Here is a 27,644-nt window from a genome sequence, read left to right on the forward strand (position 1 = left end):
TGAGACTAACCAAAAACCCAAGCTTATTTAATAGGTGAAAATTTTTATTTGATTTTTAAATCTGCATTTAAAAATATATCACTTGTTTTTATATTAAATACTATAAAAATAATATACAACTGAAAAAAACCTTTGAGAAGTATATGTAGAGGGACACTCGCTTCATTCCTCCTTGCTCTGCAAGTTGAGTGTGGGCCTCATGTTTGCTTTTACCCCACTATAGTTTGGATCCCATCTTTTGATTTGGTCAGTCTTCTGTGGTCAGCAGGGACCTACCATCAGGTGCACGGTGATACTGTTTCAGTCAGTTACAGATGTGATCCTGATGGAGGCTTGAACTCCTTAGGTCATTTTGATACCTCGCAGGATTATATATAAATCTTTGACAAGGAGTGACTTTATTAGAAATAATTGGTATTGAGTCAATGTTTGTTGAATGAGTAAATGAATGAATAAGTGGACAGTTGCTAGCCCTCTAGCAACATGTGATAGTGTCATTCTCACTGTAGCCTTACCAGGATGGATGTTACAATGGTAAAAAATTGTTAGGTGAACAGACTGAAAATGTTGAAATTTGTTTTGCTTTGTATCTCTTGGATTACTTACTGAAATTTTAAGAAAATTTCTTACTGAGTTCTTTCTATGGAATTTATCCGTTCATATCCTTTGTTCAGTTTTTTTGTGTGTGGTTATAAAGTAGGGCTTTGAGTAGGGAACTGTAGGAAGGAAGGGAAGTAATTGAATTTAACATTTAAAATTATTTTTCTTTTTTGGTGGGAGCAATCTGTTTGATAGTAGTAGTGAGTTTACCTTTTTGCTTAGCTTAGATATGTGTACAGTCGTGACTCATTGTATGTATATTTAATTAATGTGAATTTAGGTGGAAAGAGTGAAGAAGCAGTAATTGCTCAGAGGGTAGGTTTTACGCTAAGATTTAACACCGTACTCTGCTGAATGAGCTTGTTCTGGAATATGTGTTAGTTGGGAGACTTGAATTTGTCTTTCCTCAGCTGATGTCTCCATTTCTATGCGGTGCCTCTAAGTAAGCAAGCATTTTGCTATGCTAAATATATTTAAAATTACATCCGTATGGTATGAGCTATGACACATGGAAACATTCAGTGTTTCCCTGAAGAAACAATGATTTTTAAAATTGAGAGAGTGTTTGGTACTTTTTTAGCAAAGGGATTTTCAAGGATAGTTTTAACTAGAAGTGAATTTTACCTTAAGTGTTGACTTTAACCCTTTAAGATTTGACTTTACTAGTACACTCAAGTGTCCCAGACTGCTGCCACTATACATGAAGTATTTTATCATGCTTAGTGCTGCCATTCCTATCAAAAGCAGCAGGCATTTAGGACTAATACTTTGACTTATGATGTATGTTTTTCCAGCAGAGGAGAAGAGAAAGTTAATATTTGATAGTTATAGCAGATTTAATCTCATTTTTAATGTTGGAAATGGATAGACTCATTTTAATTAGGTTAATGGGTAGGCTTTTTTATTAGGTTAAGGCCTAACATTTTAGTTAAGTGTTTAGTAATGAATCTAGCGTGCATATTATACATTATACCAGATGAGCTTTTTTTTTCTCTTTTAAATTTTTTTAAAAAAAATCTGCAGAGTGGTGGACATGACAACAGAGTCAATTGCATACAGTGGCATCAAGACAATGGCTGTTTGTATAGTTGTTCAGATGATAAACATATTGTGGAATGGAACACACAGACATGCAAAGTAAAGTGGTGAGTAACATTGATACTTTTGGGATAGCTCAATGACTATTTGGGAATGCGTTAGTGTTTTGACAAATCATGGCTGTGTTCTTGATATAAGTAGAGTTGGATATTGGATACAATGGGGAATGTAGACACTGGTAAGGTTATAGACTGTTCTCAAGGAATTTTTAATCAAATTGGACATAGAGGATTTTAATACATAAAAGTTTATTTTAATACATAAAAGGTTTTATATATTAAATACATAAAAAATACATAATACATAAAAGAGGATTTTAATACGTAAATAACAGTACAGGAGTGAAATAACTGCATAAGAGATGCCGTAAGGTAGCATGTAATTTGGAGAAGGCAGTGTCACTCCACCCCAGTCCTCTTGCCTGGAAAATCCCATGGAGGGAGGAGCCTGGTAGGCTGCAGTCTGTGGGGTCACTAAGAGATGGACATGACTGAGCGACTTCACTTTAATTTTTCACTTTTCATGCATTGGGGAAGGAAATGGCAACCCACTCCAGTGTTCTTGCCTGGAGAATCCCAGGGATGGGGGAGCCTGGTGGGCTGCCATCTATGGGGTCACACAGAGTCGGACACGACTGAAGCGACTTAGCAGCAGCAGCATGTAATTACTGGTTAGATGAGTTAGGGTGGTGTTGGGAAGGCCTGGTGGAAGAGAAGAATTTCAGCTGGTCTTCTTAAGAGAGGTAAGATGGATAGAAGAGGGCAGGAGAATCTTTTTGAGGGTGGGGAAAGGAATGTGGCATGGGGATGTGGCAGGAGCAAAGGCTAGGAGAAAGAGAAGTGAAAGATTTACTTGGAATGGAGTAGAGGAATTTAAGAGGAGGGCCATTCTGGGGAATAATGGCTGGTAGAGGACATGAGCCAAAGTATCTGTGTAAGAGTCTGGCCGTACGTTTTTGATAAAAATCTCAGACAATCTTCTAGTTTAAGCACCTAATCCTGTGAGTGACTGTATAGTAGATGCTTAGTGAATGTGGACTGTTGAATGTAGTTGAACTTAGGCAGATGAGGATCCTAAGGAGGATAATGATACTCATGGTCTTACAACTAATAAGTGGCAGGGGAGTTCTAATCCTGCTCTCTCGAATTCTGGCAGTGTTTTTCTGCTGTACTGAAACTACTTTTTTAGAGTTTTAGATTGTTTGGTAACCCAAACAATTGTTTAGAGTAACCCAAATAATGTTTTAGGAAGAAAATCTGCTAGGACGGTGTAAAATGTGTAGGAAGGAGCTAGTTCAGAAGCAGACAAGCTAGTTCAGAGGCGGAGAAGCTAGACCCAGCAGAAGGGGTGCTGAGAGAAGCTTAGAATTTTACAGAAGGTTTGGGGCTGGTGGTGCAGAGTGAGTCATCTGTCTAGAGGTTCAGTCAGTGCGTTCCATTAACCACACTCATGGTCGTAAAGACACACCTGTGGAGATTCTTGTCCACTAGGTCAGGGTGGGGCCCATGCAACTATACTTTTAAATGCCCTCTAGATGAGAGTTCACCAAGCCAGTCCTTCCAGGAGTGACTGATAATGTTCAAGGCACTGGTCAACATGTTACACACAGTGTTGTGTCTGTAACACTGCAAGGCGGTCTCTGTCCCTGTTTTGCACTTAAGAGAGAGGTCGAATCAGAGTCTGAACTTCCACCCAACTATGCGCTCTCGTACAATATTGTGTTTCCAGTTTCATTCTTGGCATTCTTATGCTATAGTTAATTGATTTTATTTTCCATTTTAGGAAGATGAGGATTTAACTGTTAGTCCCTACCTTTTTCCAGCCCCATTTCCCCAGTATTGTAATGTCACACTTTGATTAAACAGTATTCATTGTTCACATTAAACCTACCTAAATACTGTCATAGATGAGACTTGGACTGTACTGTTTATATTATCTTTGGGCACAAGATTTTGGGGTGTGTTAATTGCTTCATTTGCTTAATTTTGTATATACTTGTCATTAGTTCAGTCCCATTCCTGCAATAGTGTAAATCTCAGTTTTTTCAGATACATCAGTTGATGAATCAGTTATTTAATCTTTGTAGACTTTCCTCCAGTTTCATTTATTTCTTGGAGGACTTCCCTGCTTTATTCTAGTGATTATCCTGGGATTTCCTTTCATCATCTTGAAAAGTCTCGTCAGATGGAACCTCTGTTTCCTAGATCCCATTCTTCTCTTCGTTGGTTTATTTCTTCTTTTTGGTGACACAAATTGGTAGCTTCCTGGAAGACAAGCAGACTCTCAATACATTTACCATGCATGTCTTCCAGTGTCTTTATTCTGTCCTCATAGTTGATGATTAATTTGAAGATACAGACTTTGGGTTGGAAATAATTTCCCCTAGGTTTTGAAGCATTGGTTCATTTTTTTTTTTTTTTTTTGGCTTTCATTGTTAATTATTTTTATACACTGAAATATTCTGTGTTTTTTTTTTCAGTCAGTGCATTATGTTGGCCCTTGAGGGAACCATTTTTCCTGGGAATTCATGTTCTTCATTCTTCCTGTACTACAGATTTGATAATTTAATTCCCGCTTTCTCCTTTCTCTTATACTGCATACTGTTATTTAGATATTATATCTCCTGGACTAATCCTTTAAGTTTCTTACTGTATTCTCATTTTAACTGTTGTCTTTTCCTTCAGTTACCTGGGAAATTGTTTCAATTTCACCTTCTAAGTGTTGTATTGGATTTTTAAGTTCCTCAAACTAAATTATTAACTTCTGGGAGCTATTTTATGTTCTTTGAATATTTCTTTCTCATTCTGTCATGTTTCTTCTCGTGCCTATAATATTTTCTAATTCTCTGAAGTAGTGCAGGATTTAAGTTTTTTTTTACTTGTCATCTCCCCCTTGAGGATGTGTTTTGATTTTTGTTTGATTTTGGTTTCTTTCATGTTAAAGACATTCTTCACCTGACTGGAGATCCTTGACTGCCTGTTGTTTTTTGAAAATGAAACATTAAAAAGCTGATTGGAAAGCCTGTGTGGGTGTGTGGCTCAGTTGCTGGGCTCATTTGTAGAGTGGTTGGGAGGCCTTCAGAGTTAGTATTGTAGGTCACTCCTCTGGAACCAGTCACATTTCATATTGCTTTTCCATCTTTAAAATGCACATTATGCTACTTGTGTCTACAGGTCTGATTGAGTGGGTCTAGGTTGGAGCTTTGGAATTCACACAAGTTCCCAGGTACTGCTGATGGAGGGAGGTTAGTTAACACAGTAGGTTGCAAGGCTCTTAATGGGCTTTGGTGGTGTTAGCTTTATGCTGGCGTTTTCAGTGCTCAGTGGTGAAGTAGATTTAGAAAGCTTGTCAGGATGGTGATCATGTCTTTTTTTTCTTTAAAATCTCTCAATTCAGTGACCAGATAGTAGATAAGGAATATAGGTGAGTACTGAAGCTGTGGGATTTGGTGAAAAATTGTCAAGAATGTTTGGTACCAACGAGGGTAAAGGAAAAGTTCTTGCTCATTATTGCAGCATTCCCTTGATTATTGGTGAGGTTGAGTTTTTCACGTTTATTGATAAGTTGCTTTGCACAGACTTCTCGTTGTGGTGGCTTCTATTGTTGCGGAGCATGGGCTCTAGGGCTCTTGAACTCATTGCTTCAAGGCCTGTATCTTCCCAGACCAGAGATTGAACCCATGTTCTTGCATTGGGAGGTGTGTTCTTAACCACTGGACCACCAAGGAAGCCCTTGTTTGTCTATTTTTATTTTGAGTTTTTTTTTTTTTTTTTAAATCAAGAAGTTCTTTCTTTCTCTGTCTTTCTAAAAGTGTTTATTTGGCTACACTGGTCTTGGTTGCAGTATGTGGGATCTAGTTCCCTGATCAGGAATTGAACCCAGGCCCCCCACATTGGGAGCATGAAATCTTAGCTACTGGACTACCAGGGAAGTCCCTAGGAGTTCTTTCTTGAATATAAAGAAATATTTGTGTATTCTGAGTACTAATTCTTTTTAAAAATTTTAAATTTATTTTTTAATTGAAGGATAATTGCTTTATAGAATGGTGTTGGTTTCTGCCAGGCATCAACATGAATCAGCTGTAGGTATACATATGTCCTTTCCCTCTTGAACCTATCTCCCTCCCCATCCCACCCCGCCTAGGTTGTTGCAGAGCCCTGGTTGCCTATATATTTTTTGTATCTCTTCCCCCCAGGCTTTTGCTTTTAATTTTTATGACTTATTGTGTGGTAAGAAGTTCTATTTAATTAAGTTTTTTTTTTTCTTTGTGATTCCTTGTTTGTAATTGCTTTGGAAGGCCTTTTCTAACCCCAGAATTATAAAAACATTCTCATAAATACTTCTTTATTTTTCATCAGTTTCGATTTAATTTCTAAAGTTCATTGTGTGTGTATTTTAAGAATCTAATTTTGTTTTTTCTTTTTTTTTGAAAAGCACTTGTTATCATTTAATGAATTTCACAACATGTCACTTCAAGCTACCAGTACACAAGCAGCACCTATACCCTTAGTCTTCTCCTCAGCTCTTCTGCTAAAGAGTTTGGCCTTCACGAAGACAGGCTGCCTTGGGAGCTTTCCCTTTGCCAGAACTCTGTAGTAACCCAGTCACACCACATCAGTGATAGGAGCAGCTCCTGTCTTGGTCTTGGCAGCATTTACCCATGTCTGTGTACTAACCAAGGTCCATAATTTATCATGGTTGATAGTTGGGCAGAAATCCTGGTTCCTCTCTAAGTGGTATTGCCTCATACCAGCTTTCCCAAAGTATCTTGGGTGGTGTTTTTTGAAGTTGACTCTCTGGTGGGACATGCCACCAGCATTTCCTTGGCCTTCTGGGTGTTTCTGGTGTTTGCCGAGGCAACTGTGGCCGTGGCTCATGTGGCTCCTAAGTTTCGGGTCTTCCTTAGTCTGGATGGCATGTTGGCAGCCTAGACCATAGAGTAATTTTGTTTTTCTAAATGAGTTATTTGACAGTTCCAATGTGACTAGCAGAGCAATATGTTTTCCACTTTAGAATTAACCTTTTTTGGCAGGAAAATGGCTGCTGTTATTCCCTCTATCAGATGGGGGCATATCTGTGTGCATTTGGGATAGAAATAGCCTTTTTGTACCATAGGTTAAGAGATCATTTGTGCTGCTAAGTAAATTCTCAACCTTGCAGAGAATGCAGGAACTTTGGAGAGGATGGTGGCTTTGCAGAGGCCCAGCCAGCATGCTCAGTTTCCTGGGTATTAATAAAATCCACCTCACGGATCACAGGATACACAGCTACCCATTGTACACCCTCATCGCTCTTACTCACCCATTTCCTGGTACCTTTCCAGATTCTCTGTCCTGTTGGGGAGGCAAGACGTTGGAGCTCTGTCCAGGGTTGGTTACTTGGCTCAAGATTCAGGGGATTGCCATTTGGCCTAGAATCTTAAGTGGCATTTTTAAGGCCTGATTTGTTTTTTTATTTTTGCTCTGAGTAAAGTTTCTTCCCCATTTACTGAGGTGTTTTTATTTCTCTTCAATACAGCAAATGGAAAGGTGATAATAGCAGTGTCAGTTCCCTGTGTATCAGCCCAGATGGAAAGATGTTGCTTTCAGCTGGTCGAACAATCAAACTATGGGTTTTGGAGACCAAAGAAGTCTACAGAGTGAGTGAATCAAATTAGTCGTTAAGCATAACAGTGGTCTGGAGCAAGTATGGAGAAAGGCAGGAATCTGAACAAGACAATATTGTTTTATAAGATTTGTTACTTTGAAGCATATGAAATAGTAGATTTTTAATAGACAAAACTTAGCCTCCAAATCTGTTAAAATAAATTAGATATGTCTGTTTGACATGCATTGCAAAAATGAATATAAATGGAAGAAATGAGTAGAATTTGAATTAAGTCTCTGTTGATAATTATAATTGTGTAATAATGATAGTAATTTTTAATTTCTAGCTTGCATCCAGTATTTGGTACACTTAGTATTTAACTAAGGAAATTTAGCATTAACACAGTACTTAACTGTGGAGATGTAGACTTATGATTTAGTGTACTTGGGTTACTGAACTTTTGGTGCTGTGATGATGCCTTAAAATTGTGGTTTCGACTCACTGAGAGTAACATGAAGACCTACAATTCCTTGGCTGTGTCTGAGCACCCAAGCACCCCTTTAAAATGGGTAGAATGAAGTGAGTCTTTAGGGTAAAGATGGAGGAAAAAAAGATTATGGAGTAGGGTCATGGGAGTTGGAAGGGACATCTTTAATGTTTAACTTTTTTCAGATGAAATTTTTTAAAGTGCGAGGAATATAGCATAAATAGTAGTCTGGAGCTCTGATTTCAGATATATATTGTCTATATTGTTTTTGGTACATGTGAACTCTTAATTTTTGTTACTGCTTTATATGCATCCTCTCCTAAATGAGATTTAACTTTCTCTAGCACTTCACAGGACATGCGACCCCAGTTTCATCACTTACGTTCACTACTATCAGACCTCCTAATGAGAGCCAACCCTTTGATGGAATTACAGGTCTTTATTTCTTATCTGGAGCAGTCCATGACCGTTTACTTAATGTCTGGTATGTAGTCTTTTGGATTTGGGAGGTAACATCACCTTGAAAGGATTGGTCACATTTACATGGTTAATATAAATGATGAATATGAGATTGGCTTCATTGTATCTAATGTTAGATTTACATTGACTTGTAATGAGAAACTGAGCCTGCCTAAAAATCAGATCTTTATGAGAAAAATTGAAGAGCATTACATTATAGAACTTCCTCTGCTTGTTTAAAGGTACACTAGGCTGAATATTTTTCTGACTGGGCAATTTAAAAACCTTAAAAAAATTTTTTTTTAGGAAAATCTCTGATTTTATTGAAAGAAATGACTACTAGATTAGTTCAGTAATGTCTGTTTGCTAATGGTTTAATACACACATACATAGGTGATGAACTTATGTTAAATAATAGTTTATCGAACTCAAACACTTTCTCCATAAGAATATTTTAGCCTTTTTACTCTTAGGAATACTAGGCTGCACTTGGGCATTATTCTTGGGGGCCATTTTAAACAGAAATCACCAACTAAAAGCACAGGAGCAAAAAGCATGGCACTAAGCAGGCTGTGAAAAGAATCCTTAGTATGAAAGCTGCAGTAAAAAGTCAGAGCATCGTCTTGTTTAACCTCATGGGTGTTGGGCTGCTCATATTCTTCACTGCTCTGTGTGTACCTGTTAAAGACCATGAAATCACCGCGAATACTGATTCTGGGGTCTGCAAATAAATTTTAGCAAGTAGGCATATTCTCAAATAAGGAATCAACAAACAATGAGGTCATTTATCTGTTTATTTCTGGACTCTGTTTTCTCAATATTACTATGATGTTAATTCTCCTCACCTTTATCTATAAATTCTGAGTGAACCTAGTCAAAATACCAGCAATGTGATTTTAAAATTCAAGTGGAACTGCTGAGCACTTAGAGTAGCCAAAATGAAACTTCTCTTTGAAAGAGAAGTTGGGAGGACTCACTTCAAGACTTGCAAAGCTGTAGTGATCAAGACAGTTGGCATTGCCATCAAGATAGACAAATAGGTTAATGGAAAAGAAGGTTGCTCATTGTTTAAGTCTGCCACAAGCACATTAATGCTTTCTCTTTTCCCATGCAACCATGTTACATGGTAGTGACACAAATATTTTGCTTATTTTTATCTTTAATTACCTTATTTAGCTTTCAAAAGATGAAAATGCTGTTTGGCCCCCTTTTTTCCCTTCCCAGTGTCTTGCTGTCTAAACCTTGGTTTTATTATCTAGGCAGGTCCGGTCAGAAAACAAAGAGAAGAATGCAGTGATGTCTTTTACAGTTACAGATGAACCTGTCTTTATTGACTTGACTTTGTCAGAAAACAAAGAGGAGGTGAGTGGCTTTTTTTTTTTTTGAGAATTTGTTTTTGGACTTTACAAATACTGTTTTTAAAATCAGGATTTTGATGATGTGATGGTTCAGGAAAGAGAGAGGATGAAGTAAAACAAAAATCTTAGACTGTTTGAAGTAACCATTGGATTCTGTGTTGAGTGCTCGTAAGGGGAAAGGCCAGGCCGTGGTGGCGCCTTCAGTAATCCAGATACGCGGAGCTGAATTACGCAGGCCAGATACAACGGTTCCCTATTGTCAGCCAGTGCCCTTGGTAGGAACTTTTAGTGCCTCTAAACCTCCAGGCTGCTGGGCATTGACTACACTGTCTTCGTAGTCTAAACTTCTGTTTATAAGCTTGACAACTTCTACTTGAATTGTTCTTTTGATGGCAGCTATTATTTTTAAATTCAAAAGTTGTCCATCCTTACTGTTCTGATTTATCTCTGGTTATTATTTGAAGGGTGGAGAGGGTAGTCAGATTTTCATAAGTAATCATTAGAGTAGACTGAAGTATATTTCCTATTAGAGTAATGTTACATTTTTGTTTTAGCCTGTCAAGTTAGCTGTTGTTTGCAGAGATGGTCAAGTTCATCTTTTTGAACACATATTAAATGGGTAAGTAAGAAAGTTCTCAAGTCAGAAATTTATTTTCTTTCCCTGACTTGCTACTGTTTATTTATACTCCCACCTCAGCATTCTTTGCTTTGTTACTTTTCAGTTAGGTCATTCTGGAAGCTTTAATTCTTTGTCTGTATGAATACATACATTCCCATGAAAACTTGAGTTTTGGAGTTGTGGCCTATTTCTTCATATTTGTGGTTAAAGAGGGTGGCTTTTTATGCTGCGTACTTAGTAAATTTTGTTAGTTCTAACATAAATTTTAAAAGACATTGGCTTAGTAGGAAAATTTCGTTGTGAGCTTTGGTGAAGCTTTAATTTCTGACTTTGATAGTGTTGCCCTTGTCACACAGTGGTGGGTCAGTGAATGCTTGTGTTCTGGTGGGCAGAGAGGAATGTTGTTGATGTTATGTATAGTAGTCATAGAACAGGGATCAGTAAATTATGGCCTGCAGGCTGCATCCAATAGAGACCATCTGTGGCCCCACCAAAGCAAAAACATTTACTATCTGGCTCTTTATAGAAAGTTTACCAGCTCTTGCCACATGCTGTGAACATGTTCTGAGACTCAAGTCATGTGCATAATGATGTTAAACTTTAAAATGGTTTCAACTTTTTATTGTCAGTTGGTGGCTTGCCTCATAGCTCAGTCAGTAAGGAATCTGCCTGCAGTGCAGGAGACCCAGGTTTGATTCCTGGGTCAGGAAGATCCCCTGGCGAAGGTACTCCAGTACTCTTGCCTAGAGAATCCCATGGACAGAGAAGTCCGGCAGGCTGTACTCCATGGTGTTGCAGGTCAGACACGACTTAGTGACTAAACCAGCACCACCACCACCTTCCTTTTATAATAGGAAGTGTGAAAGCAGTATACATTGGTTTTAAGACACTCAGGACACAGAGGCGATTATAAAACCCAAGTCTCTGGAGCTCCGTCGAGTTCCACTCCCTAGAGGTAGCTGTTCACCTTTTGGTGTGTAGCCCTGGAGGCCTTTGTTTACATAGTCACATGTGTACATGGAACGTATAACTGAAGGCCCAGAAGAGGGCCATTTCTTCTTGGGCAGTAGCCTACCATTAAAGGATTTTAAACTGATAATTGATGGAGTTTGACCCAAATTTTAAGACATTGAGAAGAGAATAGGCCATAGAAGGGTAAAGGCCAAAGCAGAGGCCAAAAATCCTGGCTGTAGATGGTTGTGGAGTTGGGAAACTAGGAAGAGAGAGTTGGAAAGCTAGTGGGGTGCTTAGAATTGGAATTATTTATGGAGGATGTGTACTTACTGGTGATAAGATGTCTGTGGTGTGAGTGTGTGTGGCTGAGATACAGGGACGGATAAGGTTGTTGGAGGCAAAAGGCTTAGGACTGAGGGAGGGGAGGGAGGAAGGGGGTCAGAAGGATCATCTGTCTGCATGCTATGTGTGGAAGTCACCAAGAAAGGAATTCTTCAGCAGAATTGTTGAACAGAATGACAGTGAGTCACTCACGTCTTTTAAGAAGTGCTGAGTGATCCAGAGGCCATTGGATTAGAGTTAGCTGGTGACGACAATTTCAGTGGTTTTAGAGATGGTGAAAGGAGAGACTGCTTGTAGTGAATGTTAGTGAAGAACAAGGTGGACACTTAAGTCATGGCGAAGGGTCCCGGCACACGGGTGTGAAGAGGGCTGCCGAGGTGAGCAGCTTGGAGCAAGGTGAGGGGAGCTCTTAAGTTGAGGATCTAACTTCATTTATATTTTACTGATTATTTTGCTCCTAGATGTATGTTGCAGAGGTCATGATGAGTGTTCGGAAATTGGAAGCGTTTAGAGATGGGCCTGAGGGGAGTAGGGTGTGGACAGAGCCATTTGGGTCTGAAAGCTCATGGTGGTGAGAGAACACTTGGGAGCTTGGGGCCTTTTGTGGGGATAGAGCAGGTGTACCTCATGGCAGGTTTTGGTGGTGAGGTCCTGAATGTTGGCAGGGTGGGATAGATGACAGAAACACTGGTGCTCTGGGGACCCTCTCACTCCTGGTGGTGACATGGAGGCCAGTGGAGGATCCCATTTCTTTACTTGACACCAGCTTCAAAGAATTAGTGTGAAATGCTGTTTCACATTTTCTTTTTTTATATTTAATTAATTATGTTTTGGCTGCACTGGCTCCTTATGGCTTTGTGCAGGCTTTCTCTTGTTGTGGTAAACGGGGGCTACTCTTCTCGTGGTGTGTGGGCTTCTCATCGCAGGGGCTAGTCTTGTGGTGGTGTGTGGGCTTCTCATTGCGGTGGCTTCTCTTGTTGCAGAGCATGGGCTCTGTAGTGTCCAGGCTTCAATAGTTTTGGCTCCCGGGCTCTAGAGCAACGGGCTCAGTAGTTGTGGCTCATGGGCTTAGTTGCTGCTTGGCATGTGGGATCTTCCCAGATCAGGGCTTGGACCTGTTTCCCCTGTATTGGCAGACAGATTCTTATCCACTGCATCACCAGGGAAGTCCTATTTTCACATTTTCTTATCTAATTGTTTTTCCATTTCTAGGTACTGCAAAAAGCCTTTGACTTCGAACTGTACAATTCAGATAGCAACACCTGGGAAAGGCAAGAAATCAACACCAAAACCTATCCCTATTTTAGCAGCTGGTTTCTGCTCAGACAAAATGTCATTGTTGCTTGTGTATGGCAATTGGTTTCAGCCCATCATTGAGCGACTGGTACGTAGATGCTCCTGAAGTAAAGCAGTATAACATCAGTACATCTCTGGTAGATGATGATAATGAAAGGATACATTGCTCTGCTTATTGGAATACTTAAGAAGATGTCATATATTTCCCTTTAACTGAGGGACCTTTCAGTGGGTGGTTTATTTTAACTTGTGAGAACCCTGGTTCTACAGTTGATCCTTAAACAACACAGATTTGAACTGTGTGGGTCCACTTTTACAGGGGTTTTTCAATAGTACTGTACTACTACACCATCCAAGGTGGTTGAATCCACAGTTGCAGAACGATGGATTTATTGTAAGTTATAAGTGATGAATTTTCGATTGCATGGAAGGTCGGCGCCCCTAGGCTCTGCGTTGTTCAAGGGTTACCTATGTAGTTTTATTTAACTCGGTATATCTAAAATAAAATTTTAATGCCGAGTCAATATAAAACATTATTTGAGATGTTTTACTCTCCTTCTTTTATTTGGTATTATGTCTTTGAAGTCTGGCATGTATTATTCACTTGTAAGCACATCCCACTTTGGGCTAGTCACATTTTAAGTGCTCAGTAGCCACAGGTATGGGTGAATGTTGCCCAGTTACCCAAAAGATAAATAAGATTTTGTGGTAATATCACACATTGAATATTCCAAGTGGAAATGTGATAGGTGGGGCAATGATTTAAATTTTTTGATTACAAAAGTTTCTTGAGGACTTTTGGTGTGTAATTATGAGCATATCCAGTAGATGAGGCTGTGAGAGAATATTTCTTGCTCAGGCAATCTGTTGTTGATTCGATTTAAAACTATTTACTTACTTTTGAAAAACATGATACATGGATAGGATACGATGAAAGGGGAGAGAAGTGTTAAGCTGTGACCGTAAGTCTTCTTACCATATGTGGCTCCTTTAATAATCCCACTCTCCGGATGCAGCCTTACCTGTTTGCTTTGTGTCTTTCAGATATTGATTGATTATGTGGATATAGAAAATTACCTGTAACTTTAAAGCCTTATAGATACATAGGGGTTTTGCTGCATAAACCTCCTGTTTATCACTGTATCAGGACATAGCAATTCACGTTCGAGCCAGTACTTGTCTTTGAGTAGCCTGTGGAAGGATAGCAGTAGGAAATTTTAGTGTAGGACCAGTCTTTTTTTTACCATATTATTCTTTACAAGGGCAATGAGCTGATAATATTTTCTTTAAAACCTGTTGCATTTTAAATCTCAATCTTTTGAAGCTGCACATGTGAAAACTTTGAGCAGTTCGTAACTAAGGAAAGTAAACATTATGTCTGCTATCTTCAAAGTTTATCCATTTTCTTCAAATGCCCCCAGTCTGAATGGTGATCAGTTTGAGTGACTAGGAGTTTTTTCTGGAAGCCTTCTATACCTTTTTGTATTTTTATAAATATGCACAAGTAGGCATTTCTTTTTCACTTTATTCTTACTCCCAATTACTCTGTTTAACAGTTATTACTCTGTTTAACAGTGTTTCTCCCCCCTCTTCCACCTTCTGTCCCCCTTGAAAATCCTGTCTCCAGGCTTTGAATTCCAAAGAACCTCATATATGTTTAATAAGAGATATTTCAAACTGCTGGGCCCCAAAAGTAGAAACAGCTATAACAAAGGTGAGTGCATTGTATATTAGAAGTTAAAAAAAAAATGTTTGAATTGAATCATATTGAATCATTATGAATAATTAATTGCATTAATATTATGTTTAGATTTAATTTTGTTTGTGATCTTGTCTTAACTTTGTGGGATTAGGTTTTAGATATCAAGATTGTAAAACTTTTTTCATTTCTGTGTTCTTAATTTGTTGAATGAATGAGTGCATAGGTGACTAGAAGTTGAAAACCTTGGATTTATTTAATTCTTCTTCCTCTATCCCCCCATGCAGTATCACTGAGTAAATATCAGATTTGTCAATTATTTTTATCAGTTTCTGTACTTAAAAAGCAGCATAACTTTGTTGAGAGGATTGTTGTATTTCAGAGTGAAATAAAACCTGAATCCGTGATGGGGCTGGAATTAAATACCATACATAAGAGCATTATTGTGATGCTCTGTTTTGAATATAATGTGGCATCTACATGTAGACATGTGTTTGGCAGTTTAATGACCAAGATATGCTATGATGACATCCATATGGTTTCGCTTCTGGCTGAGTTTCAGAGATGACACCTTTCTCTTGGCTGTCTGAGCATTTCTGGCAAAGATCAATTATTGAAGGTAGTTGTAAAATGTGCAGCTTCATTATTAACGTTTTTAAGTCAATGTGTCATTAGGTAATCGGTAGATTTTGTTTTTCTTGATTCTTTCTCTTACCCAGTGTTGAAAGCTTTAAAACCATGAATGTTCAGATTGTACTTAAATGCCCATATTCAATTAAAATGTATCTTTAATTCATATCCTATTGAGTTAGTTTTATTAAGCTTTTCAGTAGAAAAACCTTTTAAAATCTGTTAGTTTTCTCACTGGGGATAAATCTTACAAGGACTAAAGACGTAATTTCCTTTGTCACATGCCTCCTATTCCTGTGTAACAGGTGAGGACACCAGTGATGAATTCTGAAGCAAAAGTTCTGGTGCCCGGGATACCTGGTCATCACGCAGCTATCAAGCCTGCTCCTCCACAGACCAAGGAAGTAGAGAGCAAGAGGAAATTGGGGGAAAAGGAGGTAATACAATCCTTCTGACCATTTTTGAGTTTGAAATTTAAGGTGACTTGGGAGAATCTAACAAATGTATTGGATGGAGCCAAAGCTGAAGACTTCAGAAAATGGAGAGGACAAAACTCTGTTAACTAAAGAGGGTGCTCTTCTGGCCATTTGTTAATTTTTAGCTGTATAAGGTAATTGTGGTTTAAACCAGGACTTGCTGTGATGATTTTCATTGGGTTTCGCATGTTGCTGAGTTCCAATGATGCCTTGTCTCTTGGCTGTCTGAGCATTCCTGGCTGGTTTAGTGCTAGTTAGTCTTTAAAAGTGATCATCGTTATAATCTTTTAAAGCACTTATAAATTTCATTTTTTTGCAACTTTTAAAACCCTCTTATGGTTTACTATTCTTGTCAATGAAAAGTCCTCTTTTTTTGGCTTCCATTCACTTGTCAGTCTTATCTAAGTAATCTAAAATTTTAACTGTTTTATCGTTAGAGAAAGAATGTTATGTTTCTTTACCTGATTGTAAATGTCTTGCTTTATTTATAAAAATTATTCCTCAATAACATGGTATATGTATGTAAAAATAATGGCCAACTCTCTCTAGCTTGGCCTGGATCCAACCCTTTAATTTCATTCTTCCTTTTAAAAATTGTTTCTCATAAAACATATCCCAGACAGGAGGCTTTACGAAAGCATATTTGTTTGTTTTGGTAATAATAGAACATTTGTATTTTGATTCATTTACCAAGGGGTTGGCAGAGCATAGTTGTTAAATTTGCTTTCAGAAGGGATTGGTTAAGTACAAGTGAGTTTTTGTAGCAAATAAAAAGAAAAATAGGAAGACTTCTTATAAATTTGGGGGGGAACCTGTTTTTGTGCTCCTTTGATAATATTTGTTAGCAAGAGACTTGAGGTTGATGGCAAGAGAAAGTTATAGAAGGGTAAGCTTTTATAGAAAATTATAGAAGGGAAAAATTATAGGTTTTTTCTTAGGCTCTAATAATCAGATGCCAGATCCTTATCTTATTGCAGTCTTATAGAGGAATTTTTATGAATTACATTCTCAAATTGTGATTTTTCAGGTTTTTTCTTTCCCCCCTTAAATCTGCGAACTTGGACTATAGATACTACACTTGTGTGCAACATTGGCTTTATGGTGATGAGATTCTATTGGAATGAGAAAGAGCATGTTTCTGTTTTTCAGTATTGAGGTGTGAATCAGTTAGCGCTTTTTGTCTCCTGAGACATAAACACAAAGTAATTTGATCAGACTGGTTTAGGTCTTGTCTGGTGCAACATTAACTGGTCATTGATGTTCTATAGGTTAGCATTGAAGAACGCCTGGGAGCCCTGGATATAGCTACAAAAAAAGAAAAGGACGACCTTCCACAGACAAATAGTTTTCCAGTTCTCCTCACACAGGGCTTAGAAAGTAATGATTTTGAAATTCTAAATGTAAGTATTATAGCAGTTTTTAAAGGAAATAAGATGGTTAATTTTCCTTAGAAGGCAATTGACAGCACATTTACAGAGTGAATAGTCATGTACTGTTTTGAATTTAATGTTTTGTGAGTTTAGTCAAATGTCTATCTCTTGGTGGCACTATACAGACAGTCACCAACCTACAAAGGGATTGAATTGAGTTATTTTGAACCTGGAATGCATTTTCTCATAGAAATATTGTTGTGACTTGTTACTGGGTTCTTAGGCTTTAGTTCACAAAAGCCTTTATAAACGTTGTGTAGCTGAATTATAATACTCAGCATTCTAGATCACAATTTATATTTTTTTCTGTAGGAAAATGCGTTCCTGAGTTTTTACTCTGGATTCCAGAAACTTATTTCCCCCTGGCCGTGAGAGGGGGCGGTGAGGTGGAACCTTGGCAATGGATAGGAGGTTTGAGGGAAAAATTCAAGAGGGTTGGGGGTATATAAAAGGGAGGCATTTGCTATTTTTCTGTTTGTAAGTTGGTGACTGCTTGTATGTTGCTTAATTTGGTCCTCTTAAATTCCAGAATTTGAAAGTGGTCTGTAGAGAAAATTTAAGTGTAAAAAAAATGGACTTAAGCACTACCTGATTAGATTAAAGCAGGTTTACCTTTGCTAAGTGCATTTGTTATTAGTGAGTCTTAGTGCCACTTAGTATAGATGTGACTTGAATAGGCAACCCATGAATAATGTTTCTCTGCTTTATATTTTGATCTAAATGGGAATATCTTACGTTTAAGGTGATTTTGTAAAATGAGGGGGGAAACCAGACATACGTGAAAACCTAAAATTACTTTCAAAATAGTTTGTGAGTGTATGTATCTGGGGAAGTCAATTTTAGTTTAACATGGTATAGAAACCTTGGTGAGGATTTGGTGAAAAATAAGCTACAGAAAACAATTGACAGTTTTTTTAAAAATATAGCTTATTTGCCATCATAGCTTACTTAATTGTGGTTTGAAAAATTCCTTAGTACAAGTGAATAAGTTATCTTTTTTTTTTTTTTTAAAGAAACATCTCATAATAGTACAGTGGGCCACAATGAACCCATCACTCAGTTTGAAAAATTATCAACACTAACCAACCTGTCTGTTCTTGTTTTATCTGTTTGCCACACCCCTCCCCAGGTTATAGTGAATCAAATTTCAGACCTATTATTTATTTCAACCACAAATATACCCCTGTTCAACTCTGACAATAGCAATTCCTTTTAAAAACATAACCACAATCTATTATCACACCTAAAAACGTAAATGGTGATTCCTTAAAATTATCAAATATCCAGTTAATATATATTTACCTCTCGCTGACTGCCTTGTAAAGTTTTACTTTTTTCTCTTTCTTAAAAACTATATTCCAACAAAATCCACACTTAGGGAAATATTGGTCCCTTGGATTTAATAAAAAATTAAAGTTTCTTTCTTGAAATGGCACTGTTTAGATAATGAAAAGGCAAGCCATAGGCTGGCAAAAAAAAAAGCGACCTATATATCGGACAGAGAACTTATATCCAGAATTTATAGAGCTCTTTTAACTCATTTGTGAGACTTAACTCAAGTAAAAACCAACTGGTAAAGGTGTGAACAGATATTTCACAGATATTCCAATGGCCAGTGAGTGCAGATAAAGGTATTAAACATCATTAATCATCATAAATGCAAATTAAAGCCATAATGAGATGATAACTGCATGCCTGTTACAGATTTATTAAAATTTAAAAAACAGTACCGTCTGTTGGGGAGTATGCAGGGTAACTGGAACTCTCATGTCTTGCTGGTGGGAAGTGAAATAGTACGCCTACTTTGGAAAACAGTTTGGCAGTTTCTTACGGACACATCTACCACAAGAATGTGCCATTCTGTCCTTAGGTGTTTACCACAAGAACCAACGTTCATACAAAGACTTGTACAGGAATGGCCAGGGCAACCTTATTTCTACCAGCCCCAAGCTGGAAAGAACCCTCAATATGTGAAGGGATAAACAAATTATTATCTAGCAGTGTAAGGAATGTGTATTGCTTCATCAACAACATGGATGAATCTCAAACTTATGCTATGAGAAAGAAGCCAGGCAAAAAAAGTACATATAGCTTGATCTCATTTATATAAAAATTCTAGAAAATGCAAACCAATATATAGTTCAGTAGTTGCCTGAGGGAGGGGGATTGAAGGGAACCTAGAAGGTAAAGAGTCCAAGGAGTAAATGTCCTGATAACTTGCCGACTATACTTGTCTGATAACCATAAGAAATAGTGCAACATTCTTCATTTAATCCCAACCTTTATTTGCTAAAATTCAGTTGGTTCTTCATCGTGTGGTTTTTAAGATCATTTTTACTGACAGTATTTCCTGTAGTGTCCTTAGTTTCTGAGTATGCTTATTTATATTTTTTTTCCCCCCTCACAGAAAGTACTTCAAACTAGGAATTTAAACTTAATAAAGAGAACTGTATTAAGGATGCCCCTGCATGCTGTTATTCCGTTGTTGCAAGAGGTAACTGAGAACACTTTTCATTCTAAGGTCCTAATGCTATGACTCGAAGGTGAAAATCCAGACATGGATTTGTAGTATGGAAGCGAGCAGGGTACTTAGAGTGGATGATAGATGACCACTAGATCTCCTCAGCCAAAAGTTTCCTAACCTAGATTTTTTTCTATATGTTTTAAAAATTGAGATATAATTTAGATATCTTTAAAGTGTACAGTGTTGTATAGTATATTATAGACTGTACAACTGCCGCACCAAAAAGAAAGCCTGTACCCATTAGTCACGCCCCATTTGTCCTTTCCCCCCAGTTTCTGGCAACCACTAATCTATTTTCTGTCTTTGTGTCTATTTTGAACATTTATTCATAAATCCTAGCCTAGATTTTTATCAGATAATTACTGTTATTTTAGGAATGTATTCCTAGATGATGTTAAATTAATTGGTCAAACATTTAGGAGTTAGGAAACAAGAATAATGATTTCCTAATACAGCTATTCTTTTCCTTTGGTTCTATGGATGTGTTTTTGTGTGAATTGATGGAGATTGGCTGGTTCTGAAGTACTGTGACTAATACTGTTTTTCTTTTCCTCAGCTTACAAAGAGATTACAAGGACATCCTAATAGGTAAAACGTTTAGGCAACCTAAATTGCTTTGATATTACAAATATTTAAATGTGATTGTTTAATAACAGCAATGTCTTACAGCATGTTACTACATAGTAGGTAGCCCCAAATTCTAATAAAACTCTTTTAATTGTGAAATATTGATCTCTGCACTTATTTTAAATTGAATGATTCTTATTTCCAAGATTGTATTACAGTTTTTCTCCTTTCTTTTAGAAAACAACTTTATTATCAGGTCATTTAGTGGATTAATATTTCATGATTTAGGCCTAATCATGATGTGTAAAACTGGTCATTTGTAGAACTTGCTCAACATCTGGTATTGGCTAAAAGACACTATAAGGAAAAGATTTTATATAACTAAATTTTATGAGTCATCTTTTGTTAATTTGATGATTAAATATTTAGATAGGGTGTTGATGGGCTTCCCCAGGTGGTGCCAGTGGTAGAGAACCCCCCTGCCAATGCAGGTAGATGTAAGAGATACAGGTTCGATCCCTGCGTCGGGAAGATCCCCTAGAGGAGGGCATGGCAACCCACTCCAGTGTTCTTGCCTGGAGAATCTCATGGACAAAGGAGCCTGGCGGGCTACAGTCCATAGGGTCGCAAAGAGTCAGACACGACTGAAACAGCTTAGCACACACGCAGGGGGTGTTGATTTCTCAAAGATCTTAAGCTTGAACTATGGCATCATCAGTGTCTATATTTTTTCTTTTCTAAGCTGTTTTTCTTGATAGACTCCATTAGACTTTGGAGCTCACAAAGGAAAGTTGAAGAGTTCATTAATTAGGGCCTGACTTACATTTTTGGCCTGTGTTTGTCTTAATGCTGGTTTGGAAATCTTTTGCTGTTTGTTCCTTATGATGAACAGATGGGCTCAGATACATGAGCATAAAATGCAGTGTCAACTGAGCACAGTTTACTGCCTTGGTATCAGCTAATTATGAAGTAAAACATTAGTTTTATATCTGGAATTGAATTATTTTTAGAGGAAGGGGTTTTTGTCCTGTCACCTACTACCCCCTCCCTTCCCCAAGATAACTCCTATATTACACAGATCTGAAATAGACCCAGTGAAAGAATGAAAGGACTGTCATATTCAATAGTGGTTTATTATTGGAGTCATTTTCTAGATCTTTATAACTCTGTTGTATTTACTTTTGGATTTGTGAATATTAGTTGATTTGTTGTGTGTGTGTTTTTTTTTTCAGTGCTATTTTAATGGTTCAGTGGCTAAAATGTGTGTTAACGGTCCATGCATCCTACTTATCCACAGTAAGTCTGTTCAGTTGGAGTTGTTGAATAGTTTGGATTTGATAAGGATTATAAACTGATGGCTTAACAAAAACCATCTACCCTTTAACTGTCAGCCGCTTCTTTCAAAGACTTGTTTTTTTCCCCAGGTGCAATATCATATTGTCATTGTTGTTACCTTTTATAAACCAGTCTTTTGTTGACCCAGATTTTAGAAGTAAATTATATTCTGTAGAGAAGCTTGAAAAATACAGAAAGGAGAAAAGTTACATAGGAGCCTTCAGATGTTTTTCTATATACACAACCTGTTTAGCAAAATTATCTTTACATTGTGTGTATCTCTCTACCTCCTGCTAAAAAGCTTAGTAACTTTTAAAAGTTTATATCCCTCGTGTTAATATGTCTGTTGTACATTGCCTCAGGAGGCTAAATGGGTAGTTTGTGATAAAAATTATATAAATATTTAATACCTGACGTTTTGCTGGGGCAACTATCAACTCCTTATTACCTATACAGATGTAAGGGAGGGAGTGTAAAGTCTTTTTTTTTTGGGGGGGGGGAGTGTAAAATCTTAAAGCAGCACCAGGAAAAAAAAATAGTTCTATATCTCATAATAGAAGTTGTGTTATTACCACATCATTAATTCAGTTATATTAAACTAGGAATAAAATCATGCAGTTGGCCTTTTCCTCTTTTTATTTGAGTATCTAGCATCTTTCAGTAGGTTTTCTTGAAAGATTTTAATGGAGAGTTGAAAATTCTTAATTGCCCTTTAAATTATAGCTCTTCCTTTCTTGACACAGTTTCACTCAATTCTTGCCTGATCACTGTCCCTTTTCCTTGCCTGATCAGGGTCCTTTTCCTTCAGTAGTTTGAGATAGGAAAGACTACTGGATAACCTGTTTTGAGTTTGGCAGTTCGTTTTCTGTATGTCTGTGGTGATTTCTGTCAGGGAGTTAAAATGGGGGAAGAGTCAGGAAACAGAGTGCATATTGGTTTTCCTAACTTACAGAAGCCTTGGGAGATTGAGAGGTGGTGGTTGAGTGGCATGGTGATGGGAATGGAGAGGTCACCACAAGCATAGTACAGCACTTACTTTGTGACCTCGTTGAATTGCTTAGAGGTGAAAAGAGCCTTAGGAGGACTTGAAGTGAATCCCTTCTGGATTCAGCCCTTAAGTTATAACTACCGGGATGGTAGTTGTATTATGTAGGTCAGGGCAAAATAGACTGTGGAAGTACAGTATAGGGTAGACTCTGCAGCTCAAAACAGTTCTCTTTCCTCAGAGAACAGTGCTTTTCTTCCACCTTTCCTTAATTTCTTCCTTATCAGGTATCTTTAAACACCTCTCTTAAGTCAAAGTCTGCTAGGCATGGGGGCTTTAGTAATGTACACACACTCATTTTTACTGTTTAAAATGAAATACTCTTGTTTACTTTAGTGTCAGAGATAGGAGGGCAAGTACAGGCTAGTTAAAGGGCAAAGAGTGGGGTCTGTACTTCTACAGCTCTGGAGGGATGAATAAAATAATTTCCTGCTTTAATTTCTGAAGTCAGGATTCACTAACAGGAAGTATGTTTGAAATACTCTAAGGTCAGCTTTGTAGTCTGTTGCTCTGTCCTGTGAATCTCTGGAAGGTCTGAAAAGCTTCCTCTAGCTACTGGGACCTAATGGTAGAGGTAGATCTTGTGATATCATCAGAGAGGAAGTTTCAGAGTGAAGTCCTTTTTAAGAAATACGTGGTTGAGGGTACTTTTTATTTAGTGTCTCCTTTATATTCGTGTTCTCAAAAATAATATGATCAACACAAAGAGGTCCCACCCTGCAGTTTGTCTTGCCTTGCAGTTTCTCCTGACCTTGTATCATTCTTTTTAAAAAATGTATTATTTTTTTTTGCTGTTAGTACAGTAAAGGCCTCTGAGAATTTGAGATTTTGCTAGGCTATGTGATAGGATGCCACTGCCGCTAGAAGTGCAGGCATTTGCTTGGGGCTGAATACACAGGCATATGTGAGCATTATACATTTGTTATCTATGTTTTGTTATGATAGTGTCAAAGTATCTTTTTTATTGTCATTTTTCTGTAGTTGCCTGACCTGGTACCCCAGCTGGGGACACTGTACCAGTTAATGGAAAGCAGAGTAAAAACTTTTCAGAAGCTCTCCCACCTTCACGGAAAGCTCATCCTTTTAATCACACAAGTGAGTAGATCAGATTGTTTTGTGCTAAACATTTGAATGTCATAGTAATGGAGAGAAGAATAAGGATTGTTTGCCTGAATGTTGAAAGTGCCCTATTTCAGTTAAAACAAAAATTGGTAGATGAAGATCTAATTTTTCAGATTATGAGACTGACGTGCTGCCTACTGCGCTAAGAGGGCAGATGAAGATCTAATTTTTAACTAGGCAGTGTTATGTATTTGACAGTAAGCTTTGTTGTACCTGTGTCAGCTTTAACTTGTCACCATCATTGTTTCAATTGTTAATATAGTTAGAATGGTTGTGGTGCTATGAACAAGAGTCACATGGTATTGCTATAGCTTTTGGTCACAGAAAGAAATCTTACCTTGGAAGCATTTTCAGCTTACACAGAGTAATTCTTTCTTTCTTGTATTTGATGCCCTTGTCTTTTGCCCTGTATTTGAACTACATCATTAAGGCCATCCATTACAGTGGCTGAGGGTTAGTTTACTGTTGGGGAAGGTTGTGTGATACTTGAGATAAATTTACATTCCACTTCACAATAGCACTTGATTATCTTTCAGGTTACAGCGTCAGAGAAAACAAAGGAAACGACTTGTCCTGCTCAGAAGGCAAAGTTGGTGTATGAAGAAGGTAAAGACTTAGGGTATATGCTAAACAATTCATTTTCATATTGACTCAGCTCCGTGACTTGTGAGTAAGATCGTGCTTTGGCACACCTTCGCTGATAAAATGGGCAAACCCTTGGCAAAACCGACAAAAATGTGATCAAATAAAAGAGAGGGCACAAATATAGTAACAAAAAAGAGCATTAGGTATGGAAGAGATTTAAATATAGAACACCACCATGAACAACCGTGCAGATACAGAAAACCTGGATGGTATAGGTAATTTCTTGGGAAGCTTCAGTGACCAAAATTGACTTAGAAAGAAATAGAAACCTTGAGCTAATAGTTTTAAATTTACTTAATCAAAATCTTTCCTCACAAGGTACCAGACACAGATTTTATAAATGACTTTTATCAGTCTTTTAAGGAGCAAGTCATTTTTGTCATATACGAACAATTCAGGCATTTTATGAAACAGAACCAGAAAAATGTTAGTCAAAATAGCATTTTAGGCCATCCTCAAATATCCTAAGTAGCAGATTAATTATAGAAGTAAAATCATGTTTCATTGCCAAGTAGAATGTATTTAAAGATTATAACATGATTTAGCATCAAGAAGTCTTACCATTGTAGTTATTACCACATTAACAAATTACCATGAGCATTATACATTAAGCAACCTAGGATTTTAAGTAAGGGAGTTTCCCTAATAAATCTACATCAGACATAAAGTTTAGAAGCATTCCCATAAAGTCAGGAACAAGACAATAGTGTACCTTTTATTACTTCTGGATATCCTGCCTGTACTTTATAAAAGAAATGAATTCTAGAACATTTTACCTTGCAGTTACTATTCTTCTCCACATACAAAATACAGCAGAATCTGCAGTTTTACTGTTACTAAGATATGCAAATAGGCAAGCTTACTTAAGGATACCAAGATCTAGCAAAAAAGGAGTTGGTAGCATTATGTCCCAGTAATGTATGTCCATAATGTCCCATTCAGAAAATGTATTAGGAAAATGATCCTTTTCACAGCAGCATCCAAAACTATCCAGAAATACCTCTAAAAAATGAAACAAAACGTTTATAGAGAAAGCTATAAAACATAACTGAAGAACATAAAAACATACCTGAATTAATTACACTTTTTTTGATCCCACCTTTCCTCCCCACTTTTGTTGAGATATAATTGGCATAACATTATGCTCCTTTTAGAAGTATGATATAATCTTTCTTAGATGGAGGACATTTCTAAAAGTTAATTCAGGAGTCTGATTCCATTTATTAGCTTTCAGTGCTATGCCCTTTGCTTTGATCACAGAATTAAAACTAGGTTTCCCTATCCTTACAGAATCTTCTGAAGAGGAATCTGATGATGAAATAGCAGATAAGGATTCTGATGTGAGTAATTTGTTTCCTGGTACATGAATATGCCTTATATCCCTGTACTCTGTAAGAATGAGGCCTTCAGTCATGCTTTCTGTGCTTACTATTTCCACCAGGATAATTGGGATGAAGATGAGGATGAGAAAGCAAGTGAAAAAGATGAAGATGTTGATGAAGAGAATGAAGAGGAAGAAGGGGATGATGAAGAAAAAGATGAAGAAAATGGTGAGGACAGAGATGTGGCAAGTGAAAAGGAATTAAATGGAGATTCTGATTTAGATCCTGAAAATGAAAGTGAAGAAGAATGAACAGAAAAGAACAAGCCAAACGAACTATGTAAACTGGCTCACCTTACCCACTGCTGCCGAGTTCTCCTGGGGAGGGTTGTCTCTGACAGATGCCAAGGACCGCTGCACATTTCCAAATTCTTAATGGTGGTTCCTATGCCACTTTGCTGTCCTGAGCACCCCAGACCTAACTGTGTAAATAAGAGAGTTTCATTCAAATGTTAATAAACTTTACACAGTAAATAGACACATTTTCTGCAATGTACTGACATGAGTGTCCAATACATCGTATATTTTTATAATATAATATCCTAGTATGATTGGTTATGCCAAGAATTGACATAAGTGAAAAGACATTTCCCATGTAGGGGTTCAAGAACTGGACTTGAATGAAGGAGTCAGCTCCTATCTCAGGTTGGTATCTTTCATCACATCCTGATACGAAGCAGCACTAGTGAAAACATTTTAATTTGGTACATTTTCATAAAACATGAAGGGATAAACTAAAAACTGGAGTAAAAATGATTGTGATTAAAAAAATAAAATCACCAGTTTTCCTAGCTTCTCAACTGTGGTAATCTGATTTGAATCAGATTGAATATTTGGAGTGCTTCCCCAAAACAACCACTTATTTTTCAAGCTGTCATGTGAAATATTTTTTTAAAATACACAAAAATCATGATGATTAAAAACTAAAGAATTAGCCATATTAAGGATTTTTCTTGACTGCAGGTTGCCTGTAAAGAATCATCAGTGTATAGATTTAGAAGTGCTCATTACCTGCAACTTTTTAAAAGATTCAGTTACAGCTGCTTTTGAAGAGGTTTTCATTTTTATTTAAACTACTAATGGATCAAAGAACAATTGTTTATTTTTTTCTCTTTGGTTTTAGATATTAATGATAACCTTGTTGGAATTTTTTTCCAAAGAAAATATTTTTATAATTCTGTAATTTAATGTGTTCCTTTTCATTACCCACTCTTGGCAGTGTTAGGGTATGTTTACCTTAAAATAAATCTGACTCAAGATTTTTTATGTATGTATAAAGAAGTATTTTGTGTGCTACAAAAGCCTTTTCAAATTATCAGTAACTTTTTTTTTTTTTAAGAATGAGCCAGTATTTGCTCAGTGCTCTCTAGGGAACATGCAGATGGACGCTCAACTCTTAAGAAAGGGCTGGGGAGATGGGTTTATTTTTCCCACCTGTGAATATGTAAAACATAAAACCATTATCTCTGAGGGACTTCTCACTTCGTTGGCAGATTTCCGTGCTCAACTAGTAGAGCTGGAGCCATACAAGCATCTTGGGAAAGTTAGAGTCAGCTACTGGTGTAATGTATAGTTATATTTGTCTATAAATGGAGCTGTTTATGGCAATTTAATACCATTCTCTTTGTAAAGTGAATAAATATTCATCTTTACCCAGTGCTTGTGTTGTGGTGTATGTAGGGGAACACAGCCACAGGTTTGGGCTTGTGGTGTGAAGGTTTTTTAAAAAAGGATCTTGTTCCACTAGCATTAATAGGCACATGCTTTCAAGGCTTTTTGGATAATCTAGAATTTGTATCAAAGTGAAGAAACCAAGAGCTTTAAGCCAGTGGTGGCTCCTTGATCCAGTCCCACTTGGCTGGGCCATGCTTCTGCAGACCAAGGCTGCAGTGATGGTCGCAAGGGTTCATGTGGTCATGCGTCAGGCCCTGTTCAGTGGTCTGAGTCAGATTTCCTCTCCGCCCGACTCTACCTAGAGAACTGTGGTGAAT

At 37.3% G+C, this 27,644-nt stretch overlaps 1 protein-coding gene, 3 non-coding genes and 1 pseudogene across 4 annotated transcripts in view; 4 read left to right on the plus strand and 1 right to left on the minus strand.

Moving 5' to 3' along the window:
* The window catches only part of WDR43 (WD repeat domain 43), a 36,369-nt gene extending 9,064 nt beyond the window's left edge, over positions 1-27,305 (plus strand). Inside the window, exons 3-18 of the mRNA XM_043917488.1 lie at positions 1,624-1,745; positions 7,216-7,336; positions 8,116-8,255; positions 9,490-9,592; positions 10,143-10,207; positions 12,716-12,887; positions 14,427-14,513; positions 15,434-15,565; positions 16,873-17,004; positions 19,442-19,528; positions 20,115-20,146; positions 21,358-21,421; positions 23,487-23,600; positions 24,164-24,233; positions 25,563-25,612; positions 25,714-27,305. Of these exons, the coding sequence (XP_043773423.1) occupies positions 1,624-1,745; positions 7,216-7,336; positions 8,116-8,255; positions 9,490-9,592; positions 10,143-10,207; positions 12,716-12,887; positions 14,427-14,513; positions 15,434-15,565; positions 16,873-17,004; positions 19,442-19,528; positions 20,115-20,146; positions 21,358-21,421; positions 23,487-23,600; positions 24,164-24,233; positions 25,563-25,612; positions 25,714-25,905 (1,683 nt within the window). The 3' untranslated portion in view covers positions 25,906-27,305. The remainder of the gene's footprint in view (positions 1-1,623; positions 1,746-7,215; positions 7,337-8,115; positions 8,256-9,489; positions 9,593-10,142; positions 10,208-12,715; positions 12,888-14,426; positions 14,514-15,433; positions 15,566-16,872; positions 17,005-19,441; positions 19,529-20,114; positions 20,147-21,357; positions 21,422-23,486; positions 23,601-24,163; positions 24,234-25,562; positions 25,613-25,713) is intronic.
* On the minus strand, positions 6,171-6,616 carry LOC122703305 (annotated as a pseudogene).
* LOC122704165 lies at positions 7,748-7,832 on the plus strand. Its single transcript, XR_006343781.1, has one exon. It is a non-coding gene; the product is annotated as a small nucleolar RNA SNORD53/SNORD92 (small nucleolar RNA).
* Positions 15,015-15,092, plus strand: LOC122704163. Its single transcript, XR_006343779.1, has one exon. It is a non-coding gene; the product is annotated as a small nucleolar RNA SNORD53/SNORD92 (small nucleolar RNA).
* LOC122704164 lies at positions 15,762-15,837 on the plus strand. The gene has a single exon (XR_006343780.1). It is a non-coding gene; the product is annotated as a small nucleolar RNA SNORD53/SNORD92 (small nucleolar RNA).
* Positions 27,306-27,644: the final 339 nt, after the last annotated feature.

The sequence above is a fragment of the Cervus elaphus genome, chromosome 11 (assembly GCF_910594005.1).
Source record: "Cervus elaphus chromosome 11, mCerEla1.1, whole genome shotgun sequence".
NCBI lineage: Eukaryota > Metazoa > Chordata > Mammalia > Artiodactyla > Cervidae > Cervus > Cervus elaphus.